We start from the raw sequence: 27,615 nt of genomic DNA on the forward strand, positions 1-27,615 counted from the left end.
CAAACACCCCGATGCCCTCAAGGATCCCGTTCAGGTCTCTCAAACCCGTACGTGTGCAAATCTCCCGCCGCAGCCAGAGCATCCCCGTGGTGCGGGCGCACCGCCCGGGGCTCCCCTGGCCCCGGTCCCCGCCCGGCCCGGCGCGAAGGAGTTAAGCTGGCCGGGACCCCCGCCCGCCGAGCCGGCTCCTGACGTCAGCCCCGCGCACGGCGCAGCGCTCGGCGCGGCGGCGGCGGCGGCGGAGGCGAGCCGCGGCGGCCGGGCGGCTGCGAGCGGCCGGGGCAGCGCTTGGCCGCGGGGCCGCCGCCCGCAGCCCCGCCAGCATGTCCGCGAAGGAGCGGCAGAAGGGCAAAGTGACCAAGGACAGCGTCACCCTCCTGCCCTGCTTCTACTTCGTGGAGGTGAGTGGCCGCTACGCCGAGCGGGCTGGCCGGGGGCTGGCGGCGGGCGCGGAGAGCGGCGCGGAGCCGATCCGCGGAGAACGCGGTGCGCCCGCGGGGAGCGGGCTCGCCTCGGTGCTCTCTCCGCACCGTCTGATGCAAAACCCTGACGTGATGCTTTGTCTCGCCGGAGTCAGCATCGAAGCTGATAAGGAGTAGGCATAAATTAATCTCATCTTTCAAGCCTTGTGGAACAGGAATTATTTCTAAGAATTACTCAGAACATGAAAGGGTTCCTCAAATAAATTGGACTATGTGCACAGGAACCTGTCGGGAGGAAGACATGTTTCAAGAAGGGCTGGCTTCCCGGCAAACGCCTCTCGCATTGCTGAGATAGAATAAAAATCACATTCATAAAGGAATGCTTAGAAAAACAGAAATGTTCTTAAATTGGTAATCACTGATATATTTTTGCTGACCCCTGAAGTATTGTGTTTCCTCTATCAGAGCTAAAAATGTCTCCTTGGAAAACAGAACAAGGTTCTCGGCACATCTTCTAGGGCAAAACCTGCTATGGCTGCTCAGCTGGTAGCAGGTGGAGTTGCAGAGACACTGGCTGCTTGGTGTGTCACTTGGAGGCACTTAGCCTCCCTGGAAACTACAGTCACTTAGGTACTTCTGGAGTAAACACCGTTTAAGCTTAAAGAAACAGTTGTGATGTGAATTTGTTTAATGGCACAGCAGAAAGAGGAAGGTACAAATGTTTTATGGGTTGAGTGAAGTGTTTCATGTGACCCTACTCACAGGGAAGAGAGCCTGAGGCACTTTGAGGTACCTAAGGCAGGAAACAGATCATGAAAATAATGTGAAGAACTTAATGGTAAAATGTGGTGTAAGTTAACTATACCTGGCATACTTACTACATAAAAATATGAAAATATAAACATAGGGCGAAATGTAAAGCAAAATATATTTTCTCTCAAATGCACTTGAAGGGCTTTGGAGGTTCTCTAGAAGGTAGAAGGGGATTGGGTTCAGAAGGAATTTTAGGTAACAGTAGGGTGTTACTGTTCTGTAAGCGCCTGGATATGGTCAGCAGCTAACACTAAGCTGCCCCAACTGGAAAGCTTAACAGAGTCTGGTTATATGGAAGCATCAAGCTCATCCCATCAATGTGATTAGGCCTGCTCAAGAAAAGCCCTTTGATGGAAGGCACTTGCTGTGCCATGTATCTTGTATTAGCTTTGCATAGGAGGCAGAGATCAAGCTTGGAGAAGCCCCTAAGAAAAGGTAAGGGGCTTCCTCACTCTGTGCTCTCTTTGCTGCTTTGGGAATCCAGACAGGAAGGGAGGTTGCTGCACCTCGGCCTGAGGAGGACTCTGATGCTGGAAATGATGTAGGCGTCCTGCAAGACACGACACAACTTGTGCTGTGCTTTGGCCTGCAGCAAGATGGGATGAAATGCAGAGCAACAGCACAAAGTGTGTGCTTGCTGCTCTTAAGAGTTGCCTTATGTAATACTGATTGCATACATATACTTCCTCTAGAAGCTCCCTGCAGCTGTTACAAGGAATAAGGTAAAGGATTCTGTGAGTAGCAAAGAGCCTACACTGAGCTCTGCTTACAGCTCCCACATGAGGCAGGCAAGTTCTCCACTCAGGTCTAGACTGTTAGGTCCCTCAGCAAGTCATTCCAAGCTTCATTTAAAGACAAGTAGAGATCTTTTCAACACCCAGTTGCTCTGAGGGAGTCAAAGACCTCAATTAATGGGAAGGTCTCCTAATGAACCTTTAAGACTTCTATGTTATTCAGTCACAGGAGCAGACAAGAGCCTGTGTGAGCCCTTCCCCATCAGGAACAATTTCTAATTACTGAACTGCAGACTTACAGCCCTTCTTGAACTGAAAAGTAAAAGCAACATCAAGAGAAAAAATGGACTGCAATACACCCAAACTAAATGTTGATCAGGCAACTTTTTAGTGAGTTATCAGCCCTGTCCCATTACATAGCATGAGGATTTGAAACCATTTCCCCCTTTTCAGCTGAGGACTCAAATCACTTGGGTGAAAGGGTAACAACAATTCATGTGATTCTTGAAAGAAGCATGTAGCCTGTGTTCACTGTGAACGCCCACTCTGCGTTTGAGGCATGCGCACCAATTCTAATCAGACTAATGAGAATGCCTTTCTGAAGCTTTGGAGCACAGCAAATTACCAGCACTTCAGCAGCATCAGGGAAAGGACATGACTTAAAATGTCCTGTTGTGATTGGCTTAAACAGAACCAGATTAAGTTGTACTCCATAAAGCGGGATTTATTCAGAGATCATTTAATTGCAATGAGAAGTTTGCAAGTTAAGGGATAGAGGAGTCACCCAGTGTGGTTGATGGGCATTACCATGTAATAAGGATTTCCTTTGTAAGCAGGAGGTATGGTCCTAATGCAATCCAACCACAGACAGCTACTTAGGCCCAAAACTTACCTGCTTTAAATATGGCTTTCTGAATTTTAAAGCTTTTAGTTTAATAAATGAATGGTAAGAAACAGGCTTTCAACCACTTGCCTTTGAACGCTGTCAATTCTTTTATGTTTTTTTATCTTTTGGCAGTCATCCACTTCTATTTTCTCTCTCCTGTTCATCGAAGACAGTGCCTTCCCACTCTGAATTGCAACAAAAAAACCCCATAGTCCATTAAGTTTCCATCTTCAAACAAGAAAAGTAGGGCTTGCTGACATCCACTTTCCAGCAAGACCTATTTAGGAGGTCTAGGCCCAGGGAAAACCACATTTTTTATAAAATACATTTCTAAAAATGTGCATGTTTTTTTTTCCTCATGAATGCTAGACAAAAGCATAGACTTGGAAAAAAAAAGATGTTGAGTTGAAAGTTAAATTTTTTTTCAACATGGTAGGAAAGGGATGTATTCATGTTATACAAATGAAATATATTTTAAAGAGTGAAATGAGTGAAATAATACATGTAACAACCAATATAATGCAGGCATGCTGAACTTAAAAACAGCAACACACAAACACAGTTCTGACACTAAGGGGTTTCAACTGTTAAGATCCTTAAGAATGTGTTATGAATGAGATTAACTCCAGTAAACAAATATGTTTAGTGGCAGTGACTATCAGGCTTAGATAAAAATATGATTACACAGAATATAGGCAGGTCAGCTGACCTGGAGAAAAGGAGACTGAGATGAGATCTCACAGCTGTCTACAGCTTCCTCACAAGGGAAAAGATGAGGGGCAGGTAGCAATCTCTTCTCTCTGGTGACAAGCAACAGGACCCAAGAGAATGACAGGAAATTGTGTCAAGGGAGCTTTAGGTTGGATATTACACAAAGATTCTTCACCCAGAGAGTGGTTGAGCACTCAAGCAGGCACCTCAGGGCAGTGGTCACAGCACCAAGCCTGACTGAGTTCAAGAAGTCTTTGGACAATGGTGTCAAGCACATGTGTGACTCTAGGGGATGGTCCTGTGCAGGGCCAGGAGTTGGACTTCAGTGGCCCTTGTGTGTCCCTTCCAACTCATATTCTATGAACTGATGGATAATTCAAACCAGCAGATGTTTTCAACAAGAGTTAAAACATAAAACTAACATGCTCCTCTTAAGATCATTAGAGCTATTCTTCATTTACGCAGGAAAAGCAAAAGGAGAATCAGGGCAGAGCTTTGAAAGACAGGGAAATGGAAAGAAAATGAAGAGACAGCTTCCAAAAAATGTGGATGGGTCATTCTCTAAAAGCATTAGAGGAAAATAAACATTATGAAGTAAATCTCAATACATTTTCAATTACATGTTTTCAAGTTTCATGATACAGAAAATAAAGTAATTTGATGACTTATCCTATGTCTTGTAGGAATGTTTTAGAGGTTATTTTAAAGGACTGGTAATAGTTCTGCTTAGCAGAACCTCTGATTACCACACACTCCTGAGAGCTGAATAATTTTAGATTGCCTTATGCACACTTACCTGAAGGGCATGGTAATCATCACTGTCAGGCAGTTAGGCCTCTTTTATTCCTAATTGTGCTTAAGGCATTTTAGGGTTCTGTAGACTGACTCTATGGGTTATCTGAATTTAATTTGCATAGCTGAGAAAGACAAAGCTTTCCATGAAAATTCATAGTCCCCCTGGCCTAGTGGGAATTACTTTTCATGGTAAAAAGTCTACATACCTCTGGGAGATCTTGAAAATTAGTATTCCTGGAATAAGTTTTGGGTTTTGTTAACTGACTTTGTTTTCAGCATATTCAGAGAATATCATGATTGTATTCACTTAGAGAAAAAATATTGATGTCTTGAATTTTAATATCAATCTGAAAAACTTCCAGAGTTACGTAGTTTCCATTCCTGGCAGAGTGGTCACACTTTGGATTCAGGACAGATAGAATTTCTCTCAGTGAAAGAACTAGATTGTCTTTACTCATGCTCTCCCATTTCAAAAGCTCCTGGTTTAAATCCTGCTCTCATGGAAGTTGCATAAATTTTGCCTTTGACTTCAGTGGCATTACTGTTTCATCCAGTGCCCAATATGTGGAAATGAAAAAGGTCAAGGTGTTGTCAATCTGCATAACTCGATGCATTTATTCTCCAGCTAAATTGTGTTGCTGTAGCACAGCCTTCATCTGCTGGTTGTGTAACTTCCAGGGACTAAAACTGGAGATATTTTAGACACTGTCCCTTGTGCAGTTCAATTTTCTTCTTTATGTTGTCTTCTAGACTCTCTGTTATGAATGCATATGGATAGAGCTTCTTTTTCTACAATTTCCAGAGCTCAGCCAGGCCTTAGTCAGTTTGGAAACACTTCTTCCAGTGGTAGAAGACCACTTATTTTCCTTGTTCCCCAAAGGAATTGGAATTCTCACCAGCAGAAAGTACAAAGATCTGTTATCATTGTAGAACTCTAGGCTGCAGAGCTCAGGAGGTCATGAGACCCCACTGAAATAAGTGCATGTAGAGAATGGCCATCGTGTCTCAGTAACAGATGCTTTGCTTCCTTTTTTTTCTAAGATAGGCTGAGAGAGATGAGCTTGAAACATCATTTGAAACTCAGTAGCATTTCTTACTCACATCTGGAATGCTTTTCAGCTGCTCAGCCATGCACAACCCACAATATTTAAATTACAATGACCCACAAGTCACATATAGGTGTGACTGCAAGAGACAAAAAAAAAAAAAAAAAAAAAAAAAAATCAGTGGAGTGCAGTGATTAGAATAAGAGAGAGAACAGGCTGTAGGAATAAATATTTCTTCCTAAAAATAGGAGGTTTGGATCTAATGTAAAAATTTAACTGTAATGCTGTGCCTTGGAGGCACAGTGTAGTCCTCTCTAGATTGGTTCCTCTAGATTGGTTTTCTGTTATACTTAAATTAACTGGGGGCTGCACCCAACAAAGATCCCCAATAGCAGAAGATGAAATTATCCCTTTGCTACTCTCCAAGAAGCATAATATTTTCCAAACACGTCTTTTTCTCTCAAAAAAGTCAACCATGTGTGAGAGGAGAAGAAGAAATACACTTAGTTCTCTGCTCATTGAGCTGACCTAGTCATGTGGCTGACTCTCAGAAGATAGATATCACGTGTGTTTATAAAGCTGCATTACAGACCAATATCCCCAAAATTTAGGGGGCTATCCAAGACCTGAGGAGGCTGCTATGCATTCAGAGCAGCTGTATAATTAACTGGCCAAGTCAATGTTGCATTCTCCCTGTCACTTTTGTGCTTATAGAAGAGCTGTGCAGCCTAAACAATGCCAGTTTTAGCAGGAGATGACCATAAAAGGGGAATGAAAAGGGAGGTGTCACACCTGTGCCGAGGCTGTCTTTGGGAAACAAATGCAAATGCCACAAGCTAGATGTGCCTTCAGCTTTGCAAGTGGGGAGTTTGAGTAGTTCTCATTGAGAGAAGGCCCTGCTTTCTTTTCAGTCCAGCAACATCCTCTTGACCTAGTACTTCCAGTAGTAAAAAAAGGCCTGAATATGTTAGAAATTAATGGAGATACATTTTTCTGAATTACTACCTCTGCCAAAAATTTATAATCCTCCCATCTGTGATCTTTTTTTATAGTTGTTAAAAATCTATTACTCTGGAACCAAAGTTAATAAAAACCAGCATTTTGTGGAACCTTAACATGCCCAGGAGCTGAGCTATTATAAACATGGTGTCTTGTCTGATGGTCCTGTCGCTTAAAAGTTCAGTCTGTAGGGAGTTCAGAAGTGGCTGAACAGCACGGGAGGAAGCCACTGGAGAAGGGCTGGCACCTACAGGATTCATTTTTTTTTGTATGTATGGAAATCAGCATCCTTAAGACAGTACAATAAATTGTAGCATTGTATAATTGATGTAATCAAACAATAATAATTAAGATAAGGAGTCATTAATTATGTTTGAAGTTACACTGAAAAGAAATGCATTACTGGTGGTTTTGTGTTTTAAATTTCTGCCTGAAAATTTACTTTAAACACATATATTTAATAGAATATATATATATAAAAATATATAATATAGAAAATTTGTAAAATATTTAGATTACTCCTCCCCAAAAATATTTTTGTTAAATAATTTTTATTTTGTTGGCTTCTCCCTGTATAATTGCTGCTTCACATATATTTATAAAAGAAGAAAAAAAGAAAAAGGAAAAAGCACTTTTAGGGTTACTGTGCATTCAGCATGATTGCGATTTCTGAAATAAAAAGAAATTATATCACTGAAATATCAGCTCTATTTTAGGTCTTACACATACTGAGATCTTTCAAGATCTGGTGAAAGATAAGGATAATTTGAAGTTACATGAAGATAGCTTTTGTATTTCCAAAGCTAGACTGTAACTGGCAGTCACAAAACAATTAAATTCTAAAACCAATGCTGGAGATATATATAACTTAATTTTCCAAAATGGTAATTATAATATATTTCAAAGACATCTGGGATTTGAAATTCAGCTTTAAGTTGAAATTAAATCAAATAGCATTAAGTCTAGGAGAAGAAAGACCATTATAGTGTGTATCTGTACACAATTTCCACAAAAGTTAGATAATGGTGAGGCACAAGTAGTTTAGAGAAAAGACTAATCCCTTCTAGCTTTGGGCCAGATGAAACTTGCATCAAAAAAAGGGACAAGGAGCAGCAAAAACTCAAGTTCAGGCAGAAAAGCAAAAAAGCCTTTATACAGATGGAAGCCTTAAATTTCTGAAAAGACAGAATGCCTTCTTTTATAAGCCTGCAACATTTAAGAAGAGCATAAAAATAAATCAAAAATCTCACTTTTCTGTCAAGCCATTCCCCTGCTCTATGGGCAGCCCATGCTTAGTGCTCTCTCTTCAGAGAGTCATGGGTTCTCAAAAATGAGAAAATGGCAGAATTTGGCTGATGCCAGTTCTTAATAGTGACCTATTATAGAAGGGGTTCAATCACAGTAATGACCTCAGTATTCACCCCTGTCAGGATAAGAGAAGCCTATCCTCTTTCCATTCTCTCCTCCTGTCCACTGTGAATCTCGCAGCAAGGTACCACAGGACAGCAGCCAGGGCAGCTGAAAGCTGCAGTTGCTGTTAGTAGTTGGCTAAGGAACACCTTGTCTCCTCCAACCCACTACAGCCCTCTTCTTGTCTCATCCATCTGTTGTGCCTTGTCATTTAGACCATGAATTCCTTGGCACAAGGATCGACATTTATGATAAATTTAATAGAATCTTCCACAATGCACAGCCTTGTCATGGGAGCTAAACATAGTTATTAATTAGACCATCCTTCTCTGAAAGACTTGGCTGATATTCTTTCATGCTGGGAAACCAGTGGCATTCATTTATTATCTCTTTGAGGCAATCCTGTGTATTTACTTGATTGCTTACAAAGATTCCCAATTCCCAGAAGACAAGAGAAACATCAGGAGGCAGTTCCCATACTCAGGAGCCTGTCGCTTGTTGTGGAAGGGTTGCAGAACAACCTAAGAATCTGAGAAGTTCCTGGCCATCCAAGTCTAAAAATTATTTACAAAACCAAAATATACAGACAGTGGCATCAGGCATTCCATAATCCTTTCTTTCGCCAGCTGGTCTAGTCCTACCATCTTTAGTCTGCATCTGGCAAACCATGACTTGACTTTCTCTGAAAGCTACATCCATGCTGCTTCTCTCTTCTGCCTACCTTTTATACAGCCAACATCACTGTGGGATCTGGGTATGAGTTCATGATAAGAGAGAACACCCAGACAGTGCAACTTAGCAAAGCAGAGGTCACATAACTGCAACCTACAAAACAGGTTCAGACTTCTGAGTACGTTACATTCCATAGCTGAATTCTCATGAAGCCCATGAATTTTAAGATGTCATTTTCCTGAAGATAAATAGGGACTTTTTGCTTCATTAAGTGCTGATAAATATGAGAGTAAAATATGAAACTAGCAGCATACAATTTTAGACAATTTATAGAAGCCAGGGATTCCCAGGTTCTATCCACTCCAATAGGACTTCCCTACTAAGCCTTGACCTCCCACTCTTCATTCAGACTTCTGTGATGTATCATTGTCATAGCTGTCCTGTGGCTCTTGGCCAGAAGAAAGATTTGTTATATGCCCCATCAGTTCAGAGAAGTTGTGCTGCTGAATGCTGCTTTGGTTTGTCCTGCACTATGTCACACAGGAAGTTTTCTCCTTACAACATCTCTGGGTATTTGCATCCTTGTTGCACTCTTGGGAACAGAGAACATCTTTTCTGATGCTTGGACTATTCCTCACTCAATACAGTAAAAGCTTTAAAAATATTAATAACGTTAATTATTATTAATAGCAAAGTTCTGTGGCTTAAGGAAGGCTTTCAACTCACAGTTTAAGAAAATAGCAAGGAGGGAAAAGAGAGAAAATCTCTTTTCAAAAAATAAATAGAACACAAATCAAACTTTTTCGGTAGCTATGCTGATTATGCTTCTGACTTAAAGGCTCTAAGCCAAACAGGGTTTGACCATTTGGGTCAAACTTTAAATTTACAGGTCTACATTAAAAGCTAAACAGGAATCTTTCTCCATTATCCATCCAAGGGAGTAAGAGTATAAAGACTTATTAGTCAGAATTAGTCAAGAATTGACATTGGGGGTTTTATTATTCTAATTAGGCACAGGAAAATTCCTATTCCATTTTGTAATTAAAACAATACACATTCTACCTCCTAATTATATTTGACATTTTCAAGGTGTTGGGCGCCGAAGTCTATAATTACAGAAATGCTGCTGCCTTAAGCAGAACACTCCATAAATATTCATATATTAAATAGTCAGTTATGCTGTTTAGAAGACTTAAGAAACATTTGTCTTTTCCTTTTTATAAATTTTAGACTTGTAGAAGACACATTTTATATTTGTATTTTTAAAAAGAATAGAAGAAAAATGTTCTTTTGGATATGACATACTGCATATAGCAAATTGACTACAGACTTAATCATTACTATTGTAAGCAGTTATGTCAGAGGTTCATATACCTTTAGAATTATATATTTTCTTTAGCAGAACAGATAATTACAGGCAGAATAATATAAGAGCCCTGTACTGAAGTCATAAGACAGTAAAATGCAATTCCTTAAATTCCTGGATTTTTTAATTAATAATAGAGTCACAGCTTACATACAGTAATTTAAAGAAAAAGTTATTCCCTACCTTTTATTTTAGTGTTCCACAATAAAATACCAATTCAAATATTGCCTATTTTTGATAGTTGAATACTGCCCTTTAAAAGAGTTGCCTGCCTAAAAATACTGTTATCCAAGTAGAGTCTGCCTTGTGGCTAATGCATAAACTATTGTTCAACGAGAGACTTTCCCTTCCTGATATTGGAGAAATGGAAAAATACTGAAGATGAAACTCTAAATGCAAGGTGTTCCATGGGTGGGCCTGCTCTGTGTTTCCATTCTGGGAAATTAACCTTTGGGGACATCTTGATAGAAGAGCATAATTTCTCTAAAGAAGGGACAATAGGCATCTGCTTGTTATGTCCATTTAGCCCACTGGAATAATTTGTATCCTGTAGCAAAGTGCTTTGCCCAATGGGACATGGACCCTAATTCATTAAGTATGACTTTGAAATAGTTATTATTAAAGGACGTTGCAAATGTTTCCAGAGTTAAATGTAGTGCAGAAGGAAAGTTGAGAGCTCAAATGCTGTGCAGAATTTCAATGTCCTAGCAAGAGCAGCACAGACTTAGTGCAAGCTCCCTGCACACCAGGACAGGGTACACTGTGGCAGCCTTTGGGTCCAGAGGCCTCTTATCCCAATCAGCAGGGTCTCTGTGCAGGCAGGTGTAGAGAGAAGGGCACCCAGTTCCACAACAATCTAAATTATTCCCAGAGTATGACGATATCAGGGAAGCCCTGTTTCGTCCCGCACATCTGTGTAATGACTGGAAGCAGTCTAGCCCATGTTGACAAATCATGAATGTTTGTATTATGGTCAATCAGGCTGCATTCAGCACAAAGTGAGGTTTATATGTATTTTTTTATATACTTATATATATATATAAAATATGTATGATATAATGAATCCTGCTAAAGAACTGGACTTCTTCCTGTGATGGGCAAGAAGCAGAACTTAATTTAGTGACATTGTATATAATTATTCCATACATATATACATATTTCTGACAGATTATATATTATATTACATAATATATTATATATTATGTCTCTATGTATTACATATTGCATATGCTATATGCTGTACATATGTATGTATGGTATAGTATGTGAGTGCAAATATGCATGTATTTGGGTTATACATATATAAATACATACACATATGCACACTATTTACTGAAGCAAACTTCCTAGATGCCTGCTCTTATTTCTGTAATGCTCACAGCACTTAAGAATGCCAATCCATATTTCTTCCCTTTGTACACAATCCCAGCCTCTATACTATGTGACATTACAATGCAATCAAGGTGAACACAGATATAACCAGACAAGCAATGTTCTTCCATTCACCACCCTCTTCAGATTTTGCTTGGAAACTTTAAAGGCAAAACTCAGCCTTTTCAAATCAGCAAATCAAAGATAAGCTGTTTTTTAAAAAAAACCCTCATATTAGAAGATGTTTCAGTGAAATTTAGCTGGAACCCTCCTTCTTTAATCACCCAGAATTACATTTTATGGACAAAGAGCCTGAATTTTTTAAGCTCAATGCTTAAAAACCTGAAAATTGTGTGTTAATGCAAAAAACAATTGTCCCTCTGCCATGTAGAGCAGATTTTATTCATAATTTTCCCCAAATGCATATGGATCCCATTTTACCTCTGCTTTTATATTGGATTATAGAATGAGACCAATGACAATGATTTTAAACAATCAGTTGTTTTTGTAAATATGAACTGAGCATTGCAAAAATAATACAATTTAAGTATGTTCAGAATTCTTTTAGGATAATTGCTGTTTCTCCTGATCTCAGGTGCTGTTAACCATAGGTACCTTCATTGCAGTCCAGACACCAGAAGGACTCCTTGCATCTCAGTGGCAGAGCAGGAAGTTGTTCTAATATTACTTTGTTTGTGAAGACCTCTGGAAAACAATAAACAAAACATGTTTCTGAGTGTTTACTAAGGAGGATGCAGAGAATAATCACATCCTGCTGCTCACCTCTGAATGCCTCAACACCCATCTGCCAGGCAGCAAGGCTGTTCTCTTTTTTCACTTACAAACCAAAGCTTTAAAATGCCTTTCTGCTATATCTTCTCTTAAATTACTTCCTTCCACAGAGATTTAGTGGTTGATCCTGTGCTTTAAGGAGCTCATGGTAAGCAGAGGTGATTTGGGCTCCAAGAAGGGCCAACTGTGCTCTTAATAAATTAGTGGAAGTAATTGCAAAGCGTTAGATAACTAAATAGCTAGAGGATAAAAGAATTGTGAACCATAGTATCAAGGTTCTAAACAGACTGAATCTTGCCAAAGTTAATTGCTTTTTTGGTAGAATTGTGAAATGGATGTGCATTATCACATATTTAGATTCTAGGGAAGGACTGGATACCGGTTTTCATTAACTATTACTTTGAAACTTAATGCAAAATGGCTTTGATGTAAAGACTTTCATACATGACAGAGAGCTGCTAAAGGACCAAAAAGGGTGATTGATGAACAGCAGAGTGCTGAGGCCCCACATGGGAGACTGCAGTCCTGATACTTTCCTTAAAAAAAAAAAATTAAATCAAAGTTTTTCTATTAATTATTCATAGATGAAAAGGCTAAATTATATGTGCTAAAGATTGGGCTGGGTATTTTGACTAGCTTGGCAGACAGCAGGGTTATTGATATCAACTGAACAGTACCATATCTCCAGAGAATTAATTATTTAGAGATAGTAAAAGAGGCATGACAAGGAGCAGTGAGCTATAAACAACAAACATCAAAGAGATTTATTAACAGACTAAGTTGTCTTTGCAAAAGCATTGCTATTCCATTTCCAAACAGTAATTTGTTGCTTTCTTCTCTTCTAGTTGCCCATATTGGCATCTTCTGTTGTTAGCCTCTATTTTCTTGAACTTACTGATGTCTTCAAGCCAGTTCACTCTGGATTTAATTGCTATGACAAGAGTCTGAGTATGCCATACATTGAACCTACACAAGAGTCTGTTCCCTTCTTGATGTTGCTTAGTCTGGTTTTTGCTGGACCATCAATTACGGTAAGTTTGAAGTGCTAATGTCCCTTAATATGGATTTTGGAGAGAGTTTCAGTTAGCATAAAGAAAATAACTCCTTTGGTTTCAGTTAGGTTGTAGAGTGTCATGCAGGTTAGTTTCCTTAGGATTTTAAATTCATGTTTCATTCTTCTGTAACAAAAGGAGATACACTCCTTATAACATCCCTGTAGCACTTCATCTACACTCACTGTCTTGATGGTGGGCTTGATGTTCAGAAACAACATCTACAGTTGGATGAGAATAGCTTGAATCGTTCTGTTACACTGTACAAATGTTTGAACTTTTACAGACAGGGCATCTCCATACTCTCAGATATATCAAAAATCATCAAAAATGCAAGATTTTTTTTTTTGAATGTAAGCCTTTCACAGCCCTGAACTTGCCACTTTTGTTAGAACTAGCTTTATTCAGAGAGAAGGTATATCAATCTTGTCAGTGAACTCAATTACATTTTCCAAAAAAGCACTGAAACACCTCTAAATTATAAGTTAGTCATTAAGAGCAGGCAAAAGTGGGCTGGTTTAATCATTCACCCAAAGGGAGGAGATGATTTCAACAGAACAGAAATATCCTGTCAGAATGAGCAGCTGGGTCAGTATTTTTCAGAAAAGAAAATTAGAAATTGTATTTTATATATATATATATATATAAAAGAGAATTCATTTTGTCTGATTTTAGTAGTTCAGATAGGAGCCTTATTCTCCCACCACTCCTGTCTGGCAAATGGAGAGAGAAATTCACCTGGAGTGGGTGATTCTATGAACCTAAAAACATGATCAACCTTTTGAAAGGATCTCTTCTTCCCCCTGACAGCAATGACTATGCATCTCAGTTAGGCACGTCTCAAAGGCCAGCTGAAAATATAACTCTGCTTCTAGCTCCTCTTAATTTCCTTAACTTCAATCAGTTAATTCTTTTTATTCTTTTTATTATACTATCCAGTTTACAGTTACAAAATCTATAAAATATGAAGCCTGTATAAAAATTATCAAGTGCTGTTCTCTCCTTGCTTTCCAAAATGTTTTTTCTTTATTTGTCTTTTTTTTTTTTTTAACTGGACAGTTCTTATTGCATTTGATTTCTGTTGCTTTAGAAACCAATTTTGAAGGATTTTACACAACCAGCAGGCTGAAAATTTTACACTTAGGAACTGGGAGCTAAGACTCTAAGTAATCCTCGTGTAAATGATTTTTGCAAACACCAAATACTGTGATAAAAGCAAAACATTACTGTTGGGGTTTGGCTGGGTTTCTTAAGTGTCTCTGCTGAGAACAAACTGGACTCTTCTGAAACGCCTATAGAAGAAATGTATCTAGGCTTACTTGGGCCACAGTAGGTGGGAAAACCTGGCTTTTACTTGAGAGAGTTTCTGCTAAGCCTAGGTAATATCAAACACCTTAAATCAGGATAAAAGATGCCTTTTTAATTATACATTATTTGTTAAGGGCTTTGATTATAACTCCATTCTTTCATCATTGCATGGAATTTTGCAATAGAAAATGTTATTCTTGCTTGAATCATTCTACCTGCAGTACAGAAAATTCATCAGAAGCATACCATATGAAGAACTCAAAGCCATACTTGAACATGCCTATAAAAAAGAAAGTCTGATAAAGAACGTAAATCCCAAAGGTTCAAAGTACAACCAGCTAAAAGCTGCAAGCCTTAGGAAGGTGCAGTTCATTTGTATTGGTGTGAGCATGAATGTGATGTCTGTGTTGGTTAGAGGCTGGGCAGTGACAGTGCAAAATACACAACCTCCTTCAGTTGCACCAAAGGCATTGACTCATTATTTGATACAACTTTGGAATTAAGGAACTAGGGGACATTTCTGTCCAATCCTTCCCTTTTTCTTTGGAAAAATAGTCCAATAAAGTTCAGTGTAAATAGATTACAATTGTGCCATTGTCATATTGTAGAGTTTAGCATTTTGTAAGTTAGTTTTCATAAATATTTCAATTGATTACACACTTCATAAAACCTGTAAAAAGATAGAAAAGAAAGCATGAGCTTTGTGAGGAATTGAGGATCTCCAGTAGTGTTGCATATCCTGGCCTCTGTCCACACTTCAGGGACTTACTACAGTATGAGACAGAAGGTTATCAAGACTCAATAAAATACAGGTGTGATTAAGCCACATTTTAAATATTATCAAACAGTATATCTATAAGAAAAAAAAAGGAAAAAAAGTGTGCATGGGGAGCAAGACAAGCAAATTCCAGTGTTAATCCCTCTTTAAAACCTTATATAAATATTAGAATAGGATTTTCTTCTATGTTATTTTGTTGATATAATACTTCCCAAGACTGGAGAACATATATAAATCTATTCACTTTGGAGTAATTTTTTTGTACAAAGAAAAAAAAATCTAACATTTTATGGCTTATTTTCCCAAGCCACTGTTACACAAGGCTTGTGTTTGGCTTTGGGGCTTTGCATTTTGGTTTTTCTCTTTGGGCTTTTTTTCTCATTATTAGTAAGTAGCAAATGCATTTAAAAAGGTCTGTTCTGTAGCCCTGAAGGGTTACAGAAAATAACTACATGTATTACTGACATATGTCTTATAGCTTGTGGCATAGATGAAATTTTGTGTATGTATGCAAAAACTGCAGGAGATTTCAGTCTGGCACACCTGGACTTGAAGAAATTATCAAGATAGATATTTTATGTCTGGACCATAGATACACCTGAATTGCAGCATGATTTCAATTTGCTTCAAAGAACTCTGAATCTGATCCTCTGATAGATTTTCTCTCTAGTTACCCATTCAGAAGTGTTAGGACCAGTTATTTAATTGTATCAGTGAAGGTTCAAACTCTTATCAGCCACTGACTAAAAACCTGCTTAGAGGTAACAATGTCCTTTCCAACAGAGATCACTAGGACATCAGATCACATTGATTTGGGAAATCAATTCTCAAGGAGAGAAATTCACTCCTACTGCCTGTTCTACTCTGGGAGTTTTTTTCCTCTGGAAATGCCAGCCTCTGCATTTTCCTTGACATAGGCCTTGTTGTTTTTTGCTCTATCACACAAGCTAATCCATCTGTCTGGTGTTTTCCCTGTACCAGACATTCCCTAGAACTTGGCTAAAAACTATTAGAGTTTTTCTGACTTTTAAGTTTGGAATACTGCTGGTTTCTCTGGGAAGCTTCAGCAATAAATTGAACAAGTATAGACAGATAATAGTGGCCATAGTTCTCAGCTAATTAGAATTCCTTGAATAACCTTTACTGATGGCTTTTCCATGTCGTAGGAGAACCTTCACTACTTCGATCTTCGTGGTCAAGAAATTTCAATGTATTAAAACTAGCTAAAAAAGAGTTAGACTAAGCTTTTCCACTTTACCTGCCTTTTCCTAGGGTGGAGGTGTTACTATTGACAAATACCACTGGTAATAACAGCAGATTCAGCATAATTCAGATGCTTTGGCATCTCATTGCATTATAAGCCTTGTGCATTGCATGGATTAGTATTCAATGCAGCAGTGGATAGGCAAAGTAACTCTTCTTCTGCTGGTGAGAATTACCTCATTAATTGCAATATTTCAATCCAACCCTTACTCTGAACTCTGTACAAATCCTGTACAGAATTCAAAATAGTCGCACTACTGGAAAAGGAAAGCAATAACATCTGAGGCTGAAAATGTATAAATGTGTCTGGATTTTCCAGCAAGTGACACCATTTTTAATTTATATCCTTCCTTTTATAAACTGTTGTCTAGAGTTTTGGTCATAATCTGTTTTGCTTGGTGTGCTGCTAGGGAGCATAAGGACAAAACTTTTTCTGCTGCTGTGGATCAGGTTAAAACCCAAGGCAAATTAAATAAATACAGAAGAACAGGCTGTCACATAATTAGAAGCTGCTCAGGATTGCTAGGCCTGTGGCCAAGACTGAATGCTAAAACCACTTCAGGAGCACTAAGATATTGCAGTGGCTCTGGGTTATTCTAGAGGCGATATTTTATAATTACTGCTTTTTTATTGCAGAAGCATCAAGTTTCAGCTGTAGATCAAGGCCTGGATACCACTGAGCACTATATACTTTATGCCATTTGCATTTAATTTCAGGGCCATCTTCTTGCCTGCCCTCATTCAGGCTAAGTTGCGTTACTTTATGTTTACATATTGATATAAATCCTTTAAAGTTGAATGCATGTCAGTGGATGACATTGGTTGTATTACAGTTATATTACAGCCCTTTAAATTCAATCAGGATCTTCTGAGTAAGTGCTACATTCAATTTAATGGCTCCTTTGTCATTGCAGATAATGATAGGAGAAGGAATTCTCTACTGCTGCCTGTCCAAAAGAAGAAATGGGATTGGAACAGAGGCCAATATTAATGCAGGAGGATGCAACTTCAATTCTTTTCTTAGAAGAGCTGTCAGATTTGTTGGTGGGTTTCAATTGTTACTCCCAAAAAAGAACTTTCCACATACATTCAGTTTTCACCATGCATGTTTGCTTCTCTGAAACAGCCTTTCAGAGCAGTGCAGGGCTGTCACTAGCATAGATCTTCTGCTAGAAAACATGGGAAGAAACCCAGACTGCAACAGAGCAGCCCCGTACTCAGTAATGCAGCATCTACATTTTCCATTTCCCCCTTCCTCTCCTGTACTATTGTCAGTATTTCTAAAAGAGTAATTTTCTTCCTTCCCTGCCCACCTCGAGCTGGCTGCTTTTTAATGATTTCAGTGTATATCTTCCCCTGCCTGTCTTCAGTGCATCATACAGATTCAACCCACCTGTCACAGTACTCAGCATGACAGTGAAAACTTGTCAGAAACTCACAGTAGGTTTGACATTCTTTTTCTGGAATGTGTTTATCTGCCTCTCAAAAAGGGCTAGAATCTGGCAACTTAAATGATAGAGGAACATATAAAATTCTTTCATTTTACTTTGTTTTAATTGTCATTTATGAAAAACTCTGCTTTGAAAGGCAACTGGACTTTGATCCCCTTCTTACAGTTAATTTCCTCTCCCAATGAGTGGCTAAGGAAAAAGTTTCCTATTTTTCAGCAATCTTTCATTAGAGAAGGCAGCCTAGGCAAAGACAACCAGCAGAACAGCAGACTGAAAACCTGGTAGGACAACTGTCCCTTGGGTTTTGGTAGCCTGGCAAACAGGGAGGTAGTGACAAGTGAGGTTGTGCAATCTGTGACCAGTAAATCTTCATAAGAGCAGCAGTGAGGAAGAAAGCAGAGGCTTTGTGGATTACACCATGAGCAAGGAGGACTGTAAACATACCCCACATCCACTTCTCCTGTTTGGTATCACCAAGGAAACAAAGACACATGAATTTCATTCCAAATATCCACTCTGAATTTGATGGATTTTTTCATATTTTAATGGCTTTAACATTCTTTCAATTTTAGGATGAAAAATAAATTTATCTCTGTGAATAAAAGTAGAGATCTATAGGGAAATCTTTAGGAGCTTTCTTTATAGAAAAGAAATCTTTACTGAAAATGTTCAGTAAAGCAATTACATTACTTCAATTGTCTTGTGAATTATTCATTATTAATCAGTCTAAAGCATTGATCCCTTATGAAATAGACTTAAATATTTGGATTAGTGACAAGGACACAATACTTAAGAAACATCAGAGGTGTGAAGGTAGCCAAAGTTATCACCAGCTGGTGATTCTGTGGTAGCAAAAAGAGAGCAGGTCTTCAGAGCAATGATCTAATGGGAAGTTGTCCATACTGCTAAAACCTGTCTTCCAGTGGGAAACTCCAAGGACTGGATAAGCACATATGCTCTCCTCAAATAGTTGCCTAATCTTTAGTCAATTCAGAAAAATTCTTTCCAAACTGAAGCGGCTCCAGTGTAGCTCTCTTTGTTGAAAAGATGTTGGAGGACATCAAGACATTAAAACAAAATTTTAAGCATCAATGGATATTTTAAAGGAAGGGAACAAGCATAAACTATCCTAATTTTTATATTAAAGAATTCAGCTTTGCAATAAGCTTTTGTTCTGCATTTAAATTCTCTTACTCTGCATTTAAATTCCCTCAAGTTCATTAACAAAAGCCATCAGAGCTCTGTTGAATGTAGTTTGCACTATTAATCAACTTAATTAATGCATATAATATAATTAACAAGCTCTGTTGATTTCTTTCCTAGGTGTTCATGTATTTGGTCTTTGTGCAACTGCTCTTGTTACTGATATTATACAGCTATCAACAGGATATCAGGCCCCATATTTCCTGACTGTTTGCAAGCCTAACTATACATCCTTAAATGTATCTTGCTCAGAGAATTCATATGTCGTGGAAGATATTTGCTCAGGAGCTGATCTCAATATTATCAACGCTGGAAGGTTGGTTCTGTTCTTCATTGTGTACATTTTGAAGTATTCATTTTATTTTTTATTTTCTGTTCCAGTTTCAAGATTTTTTTTTCCTAGTTAAAGTCTGAATGAGTGAATGCATAAATGTCTTTTTAGTGATGTTCAATTTTCTCCATAGATGTATTAGTCTAGCAGTGGGCTTTGGAAGACCTCATCAGGTTCCAAAGTACAGTCATTAGCAGCTTTTCTGCCTCCTCAAAGGAGCCGATTTCCTATAAAATTGTCACTATGTACAGCTTCTACTGCTTTTGGAGGTGGTATAGGAACAAAGTTCCCTGTAACAGGCAGGGGAAGAAGTCTCCCAAGTGCTTGGTCTGAGACCTCTGTATAACATACATTACAGCTTGGGTGTTTGGGAGTTGTTGGACAAGTTTGTTTTCTGTTTTTCTAATTATTTTTTTAATATAAACAGCATTGAAAAAATATATTTTTTAGAGGAAATACCACAATAGTACAAAGCTGTGTGTTCCCAAACCTGTCTTTTCATGCATAGTATTTCTAACTGGTTTTTTATCTCTTTCCCCATAAACATTTGCTGTAACTGGGATATTGCCAGTGAAGCCCGATGCTTGCAAGCAGTGTCTTGCAACTGCATGGTGTCCCAGGGAAATCAGGACATGATTACATAGGAGCAGGCAGAAAAATTTTCACAATTACATCTCATTCATTTCGTTATCTCAAATATGATGTCTCCTGCTTTGAATTGAACTGCCTGTAGCCATTCCAAAATCACCAATCACTCCTTAGTTTAAATACCATCACTTCTAAAAAACCAGTGAAATTAGTTGTAACATGTTAAGACTAAGCAATCAGGTTTTGGGTGTTTCTCTTTCCCTAGAAAAACAACCATGTATTGATACCTCAAAGTTATTCCCATCATAGAGGATACATTTGGCTATCTATAATATTCTGGCACCACCCACAATTTCTCCTTAATTCAATTTTATTGCATTTTCCCTTTATTATGTTGTCATTTCCTTATGCCAGTATCAACTTTACCACAAGCAACACTTGCTACTGGTTCTTCAGTAGCACTTGCTACTTCCTTCAGTCACCTATGTAGAAACTATGGTATAAGTTCTACAGTACAGGAGGTTAATTTGACTTCAAAAATTTCAGTTTGGAAGGAACTTGTTCTCAGTTTGCTAATGGCCTTCATTTTTGATTTGTACTTCCCAGCAACTTTGGCTCCAGAAATTTACCTCTGAATTCCTGTATGAAAAGCATAGAGAGGAGCACATAATTATCCAACTGATTACATGAAATAATTTTTCTGCAACATCCCCAAATATCCACTGGTTCCTATGGTCCATCTTTTCCTCTATTATCTTCACAGAGCCTTTTCAGTCACTTTTGTTCAGCGCTCTAGTGAGGTCTCTGTCCTTTGTCATCTCTGATGTTCTGACTCAGTGTGACTCTCTCTCTCAGTAGGACTGTCATTGTTGTTCCCCCTCTATGCATCTTCATGCATGAGCATTTAGAGTGATACACTGTCATCCAAATTCAAGACATGTTTTCTTTGAGACCTTTGTTTACCTTTTCAATACAGAGCCATACAAAAAAGCCTCATATTTTTAGCTGGAGTTATTTTCCTTTGAGATTCAAAGATAACAAATAGAGGAACAAAAGCAGTGACACCATTAGAGAGTACTGAGAGTGCATTTAGTCTGTTCGCCCTGAAAGCATGTGAATAGAAAAGAGAATAAAGAGAAAATTGACTGTGCCATTGCAACACACCTTATATACTGTTACAATGCCATCAAATTAAGGTTAAGTGCTAGAAAAGTTCATAGGACCCAAATATACACATTAGCTCCACAGAGATGCTAAATAGATTTATATTTCACTAAAGCCTGCAAAAGGGTTAAAGAGTTGATTAGCTATTATAAACATTTATCTTATTTTTTTTTCATGTCTTTATTCCCCAGTCCTCAACCCTGAGCTTTTTCTGCAGGAATACTATTTGTGAAAGATTTGTTCAGGGAGGTTAAAAACTAATATAAGATGAAGAAGAATTTAGGTCTGTTTTTAGAAATGCAAAAGGAGCCATGCAGATTTCATTTTGGCCAGAGTAATGAACCTGCTGGAGCCATAGGCTCAAATTCAGGTCAGCAGAGTGACATTCACACTGAACTACATGCACATTTTTAACTGTCAATTAATTATGTAAAACAGACAAGGCAAAATGCATAGGAAAGTAATTTAGAAAGCAGACTGTGCTGCTTTGAAGAGCAAATGTCTGTCTGAAGTTAAAGAACTTCGTTTCAGTCTCTGCTATTTTAAACTAGCTCACTCAGGTGTTGCTAGGAAATTGACTACGTGGAGTTAGGGTGGCAAGACCCATCTGTGAAGCCAAATTATAGTTGAAGTATTTATCCCAAGCTGAGCTTTCTCAGGTGAAAGTTGCTGTTGACTGCAAGGTAGACATGTTCTTTTTCACCAACACATGCAGCATGTTACATTTACATATCTATGCCATTGTAAAGAGAGAAATCCTCACTGTGTCTGACTCATTCCTAGAGCTCAGAGGTCATAGACATTTTTTAGGGTTTCTGTGATCTAGATGTCCACTGCAGAACAGGAATGACTGAATTCAAACCCAGCTTTTTTCTTTCTCTACTATGTAAAAACCTCCTTTGCATTCACATCACTTTTCTTTAGTTGTTTTTAGAGAATTGAAATTGTCCAGCCCATATCATTCAAGTCTCCAGGTTTTCAATGGGAGCAGAATGTCCTCAGCAATATCAAGAGCAGACCTGGTATTGCCTACTGTCTCAAGAGTTTGGACATGTTTTCATTTATTCTCTTTCTCTGGCCATCAAGAAGGGGCCCAGTAATTCTTAAAATACCCTCCCTATGTTGTTGCGCTCCATTAGGTTCTGTCATGATGTAAAGTACTGATTTTTTTTTTTTTAATAAGCCTATTGACATAGCAAATAAAGATGAAGTTTGCCTCTCTCTGAGAAAAATGTCACCCAATGACAAATGCTATTGATAGATCACATATTGCTTAGGAAGTATAAGATGGCTGTACTGCTCAGTGGTTTTTTCAATGAGTACTAGCGCTGTGCATTTGAACTGAGAAGTATAATTTGAGTGTCCTTCCTTGGCAGAAAGTCATTCCCTTCTCAACATGCCACTCTGGCAGCCTTTGCAGCAGTATACATTTCGGTAAGTAACCAAGTCTGTTCAGTTTCATTTATAAAAGACAAAAGTGAGAAAGAATTTGCTGTATATTGTAAAATTATATGTTGCCTAGATATCATGGATGGATGGTGTTTTTATCCTACTTATCTGAAAGCAAAATAAAACTACTAATAAAGCTAGTTTTATTGTAGCTATTAAAGAATAAGGAAAAGATTCAACTGCTTCATATTCTTTGTTAAGAAGCAAACAAATGTGTTATGTTAGTTTGATGCCTCATATTATCCTCATATAAAATGTAGTGTTTATCTATGTTACAGAGTGGTATTTTAACTTACCAGTCAAATTAGCTGTTATGTATGCTGCCTTTTCTTTGTTGCTGTCTTCACTTGACTTGCTGCTTTTAAACTTGAGGCATTAAGGGCCATACATTGATGTGATGTAGTTTGATTTCACCTCCAGAGATTTGCAGCATGAAATGGCACAATCACTCCCAGAGGCCTTCAAGGTGTTACTGCAAAGCAAGTGAATAAAACCCATCAGTCACTAGCAGAGAATTGTGGGACATGCTGTAGCAAGCACAGATGATTTTGCACTTCTGAGCAGTAGCATTTCTTCAGTATGGCCCACAATGTTTGTCCTATAGACAGCTTACTTGAAGTTTAAAAAGTATTTTCATCACTTGTGCTGTAAAAGTCAGAGGAAAACAAAAGTAATGACCTGTTAATGATACTAGATAATAGTATTGTGCATGTACTGGGAGCTTGCCAGTATTTATTCTGCCCAGAGAAAGGACAGAATTTAGAATAACACTGATGAACCACCTCCACCTAATTTTTGTAACCTCCCTGATATTATGGCCCTCAGTTGAGAAATGGCTCTCTAAAGCATCTGGTGGCAGCTTTTGTTGGAACAGGTTATTGCGTTCATCTGGCATGACATCTGGCTTCTGTATTTCACAAGTGGTGGCTCCTTAGTCACATTTATAGAACATTTAGGTGCTGATTTGGAGCAGTACTGAGGCATAAAATACTTATCCTAATTGATGTCAGTTAGCAACACTGCCTATATTTCTGGAAATCCATTCCTTGTAATTCCAGATCTTTCTGCAGAAAGTGAGCAAAGTTTAACAGGGCTGTAAAGTAAAATTAAATGGATTACTTGTAATATTACGGTGTACTAGTGATCTGTAGGTAAAAGAAACACTGAACATAAGAAATTAAAATCTTCTTAGGTATATTTAAGTTTCTTCAATTGCTTCTTTATTTCTTTCTTTTTCAAGATGTACTTCAATTCTACATTAACAGACTCCTCAAAACTTCTTAAACCACTCTTGGTCTTTGCCTTTATCATCTGTGGAATTATATGTGGTCTGACTCGTATCACCCAGTATAAGAATCATCCAGTTGATGTTTACTGTGGCTTTCTCATAGGAGGAGGAATTGCTCTCTATTTGGTAAATATAATAGTCATGGTTAAGTTTTAAAAAATTAAATTTATAAGGCTGCAATAAGAGTATTGGTTATTTTTATGAAAACTTTCCATCACATTCACATGCCATAAGTATAAATAAAGTCAATATGTGTTGAAGATGATGAATTAGGGATAATGACTTTAAAAGCAAACAGGAAAAAGCAAACAAGTATTTGAATTTAAAGTTCCATAACAGTGCATAAAGTAGAATATAATCATCTGGCATTGTATGCAGAAATGGTTCTAACTTTACTTGCTTTTTTAAATACTTCAAAATACTCATATTTTCTAATCCACACTTAAAAGAATAACACAAGAAAAATATTTGATTAATTGGTATTTGTTGCTGACCTGAGTTGATATTGACAGTGTCCGCTTTTTGATCTCAAAAAATTATTGAATTAGTATGAGCAACTCATCTGAGTGAATTGCTGAATCTGCAGGAAATTAAAGCAATATTATATACTTGTCATTCTTTGGAGTTCTTAGGGAAACCATGCAGGGGAAAAAAGGATGGTGAAATCTGGTTATTCCCATGCTTTTCCTTTGTACCATGTCAAAAGAGATAGAGCACCTGGGAAGGGTCCTGTAAGGAAGCATGTAGGTCATACCTGTCAGTAGGAAGCTCATCAAGCACTTGCTTTTGCTTGCTGCTCTCAGTATGTCTCCAGCAGGAATTTGCTGCCCTGGCTGCTCAGAGAGCAACACGGGTGCCTGGGAGCAATCAGAGCTTCTGCTGACACCACTGCTTGAGGGTAGGCAGGTGAATAGAAGAGTCTAAACAGGCAGTGGGATGGTTTTACCCCCAAGAAGTCAATGATGAGTTTTACTATAATACCAAAATAAGTTCATTTCCTGACCCCTTTTTTTCTGTGATAACGTAACCTGATGTACCTGCAGATGTTTTGCAAAGGTGACCAGGGAAAAAGGGCTTTCACAGTGGCAGAAGAAACAGCAGTCAGGGTAATAACAGAAACCCCAGGAGCTACTAAAGTCAGCTTCTATGATTGCACTGTGAGCAGAAAGGCACTCTGTTGAGAATATTATCTCAAATCATTCTCTGTTGTAGATTTACCTAAATGGAGTTGCCATCCCCAGGTTTGAAATATACAAACAAGTATACTTTGTTGTGTGAGATCATACAGCAGAGAGTATGTTTTCCTGGATACCCAGTGCTCAGTAAATCTGCCCTCAAAACTGCACACTAATAGGAGGATGGGGAGGAGAAATAATGTGAAACTACAGATAATTCTAAAAGGAGTATAAAGAACGAGTAACTCAAGTGATTGAATCAGATATTTGACCCTCTCATGGAATGCCCTTAGTGGAGTCTTTTTAAAATGACAGCACTTTGCAGTGAGTCTACTGATTAGGAAAATGTTTTAGAAGTAAATCTTATTAAAGTTCTGCACAGCTTGGAAAGCAATTGATTAAAAGTTGATAAATTTTTCTATGATGTAGATATTATATTACATGGTTATTGTGCAGTAAAAAGAATCTGCAGAGATTCTTTTTACTGCACCGAGAACAACTCAAGCTGTAACAAGATTCAGTAAATCATGGTAAACAGTAGTATAGTTGTAAAATAGCTTTGCCTAAGAGACTGAAAACATCTATTTTGCTATTTTTCTAACAAAACATTACCTCTGTATCTATTGCTTGATAAAAAGAAGAAAGCTCGTGGAGGCTAAATCCTTACCTCAACTATTTATTGCCATGAATAATATACCCTAGTGAGACTATTTCACATGTACCTAGAGGTACCAGATTGAGGACAGAGTCTAAGGCTGTACTAGTGAGGAAATAAACTAGTATGCTTACTTGCATACCCATCAGTTTAGCTGAAGTAATTATGTCACCGAATTCTATTTAAAAGCAAAAGAATGCAATTACAGGACCTTAAAATGTGTCTTTTTTAAACTTTCTTAATCATCTGTTGATGCTTCTGTCCAAATATCAGGGCCTCTATGCTGTGGGGAACTTCCTACCAAGCGATGAGAACGTGTTTCACCCAAATTTTCACAGAGAACCTCTAAGGTCATTGACAGACCTCAGTCAAGATGCCAACAGAATCCTGCCAGGTAAAAATGGCAGCAGCAGCGATGGCATTGTCTCTCACCGTACAGAAAGTATCCTGAATAGAAACCACAGAGATTCAGGCTCTCTGACCAATCTCAAGAGAGCAAATGCTGATGTAGAAATAATAACACCACGAAGCCCAATGGGAAAGGAAAACATGGTTACTTTCAGCAACACTTTGCCAAGAGTCAACACACCATCCTTGGAAGATCCAGCAAGACGCAATGCAACAATACATGCATCAATGGATTCTGCACGTTCCAAACAGCTGCTGTCCCAGTGGAAGAACAAGAATGACAGTCGAAAGTTGTCCCTGCAAGTAATCGAGACTGAATCTGGCCAGTCACCTCCAAGGGCTATCGAAATGAGGTCAAGCTCAGAACCCTCCAGAGTGGGTGTAAATGGTGATCATCATGGCCCAACTAGCCAATACCTGAAAATCCAACCTGGCAGTGTTCCAGGTTGTAACAACTCAGGTCTTACTGGTGGGCCAAGGGTCTCTATTCAGTCCCGTCCTGGCTCATCCCAGCTAGTACACATTCCTGAAGAGACTCAGGAGAACGTGAACACATCACCCAAAACTAGTTCAGCTAGAGCTAAATGGCTGAAAGCTGCTGAGAAGAGTGTTGCATGCAGGAGCAATAGCCAGCCAAGAATCATGCAAGTAATAGCCATGTCTAAGCAGCAAGGAGTGCTTCAGGGCAGTCCAAAGAGTTCAGAGGGAAGCACAGTGACCTGTACAGGAGCCATCAGATATAAAACCTTGACAGACCATGAGCCAAGTAGTATTGTTAGAGTTGAGGCCCATCCAGAAAATAACAGACCTGTGATTCAGATGCCATCAGAAGGTGAAGGAAGTGGGTCTTGGAAATGGAAAGGTCCTGAAAAAGTCACTCTTCGTCAAACATATGAGCTTAATGATCTTAACAGAGACTCTGAGAGTTGTGACTCCTTAAAAGACAGTTATGGGTCAGGTGACAGGAAAAGAAGCAACATAGATAACACTGAGCATCACCATCATGGAATCACTACGATAAGAGTCACACCAGTGGAGGGAAGTGAGATTGGCTCAGAGACTCTGTCCATTTCTTCTAGCCGGGACTCAACACTTCGAAGAAAAGGTAACATCATTTTAATTCCTGAGAGAGGGAGCAGTCCAGAGAACACCAGAAACATCTTCTATAAAGGCACATCCCCCACACGAGCGTACAAGGACTGAGAGGAGACATATCAGCTGGTCCATGCCACCACAAAGTAAACATGTCTTGACACAGGTTCTGCTCCCTTTATTTTGAGCTGACATTTACCTTTATGTGCCAAATTATTGACCAGCAGCCCTGCATTGCTGATGTGCAATGGGCATGAGCCTGTGAAAAGCATGTGGTGAGGGGAAAAGCACAATGCCAGAACTAATGTGAAACATTTTCATGCAACTTGTTTCTTCAGATTCAAAACATTTATCTGAGGGTGATGATGTCAATTAAAAGAATGGTCTTGAACA

The 27,615-nt window shown here is 38.5% G+C and overlaps 1 protein-coding gene across 2 annotated transcripts; it reads left to right on the forward strand.

The window, feature by feature from the left end:
* Positions 1 to 323: 323 nt before the first annotated feature.
* PLPPR4 (phospholipid phosphatase related 4) lies at positions 324 to 27,333 on the forward strand (the record flags this gene model as incomplete). 2 transcript variants are annotated; one of them, XM_084211404.1, is made up of 7 exons in its annotated part: positions 324 to 401; positions 12,863 to 13,048; positions 17,333 to 17,462; positions 19,193 to 19,388; positions 22,532 to 22,589; positions 23,845 to 24,018; positions 25,996 to 27,333. In XM_084211404.1, the coding sequence occupies 7 exons, from the start codon at positions 324 to 326 to the stop codon at positions 27,331 to 27,333; spliced, it is 2,160 nt and encodes a 719-aa protein (XP_084067530.1). The 2 variants fall into 2 exon arrangements, with proteins under 2 accessions (XP_084067530.1, XP_084067531.1); XM_084211405.1 differs by lacking the exon at positions 23,845 to 24,018.
* Between the last annotated feature and the right edge of the window lie 282 nt (positions 27,334 to 27,615).

This window comes from Fringilla coelebs (genome assembly GCF_963513975.1).
Source record: "Fringilla coelebs genome assembly, chromosome: 9".
NCBI classification, from domain to species: Eukaryota; Metazoa; Chordata; class Aves; order Passeriformes; family Fringillidae; genus Fringilla; species Fringilla coelebs.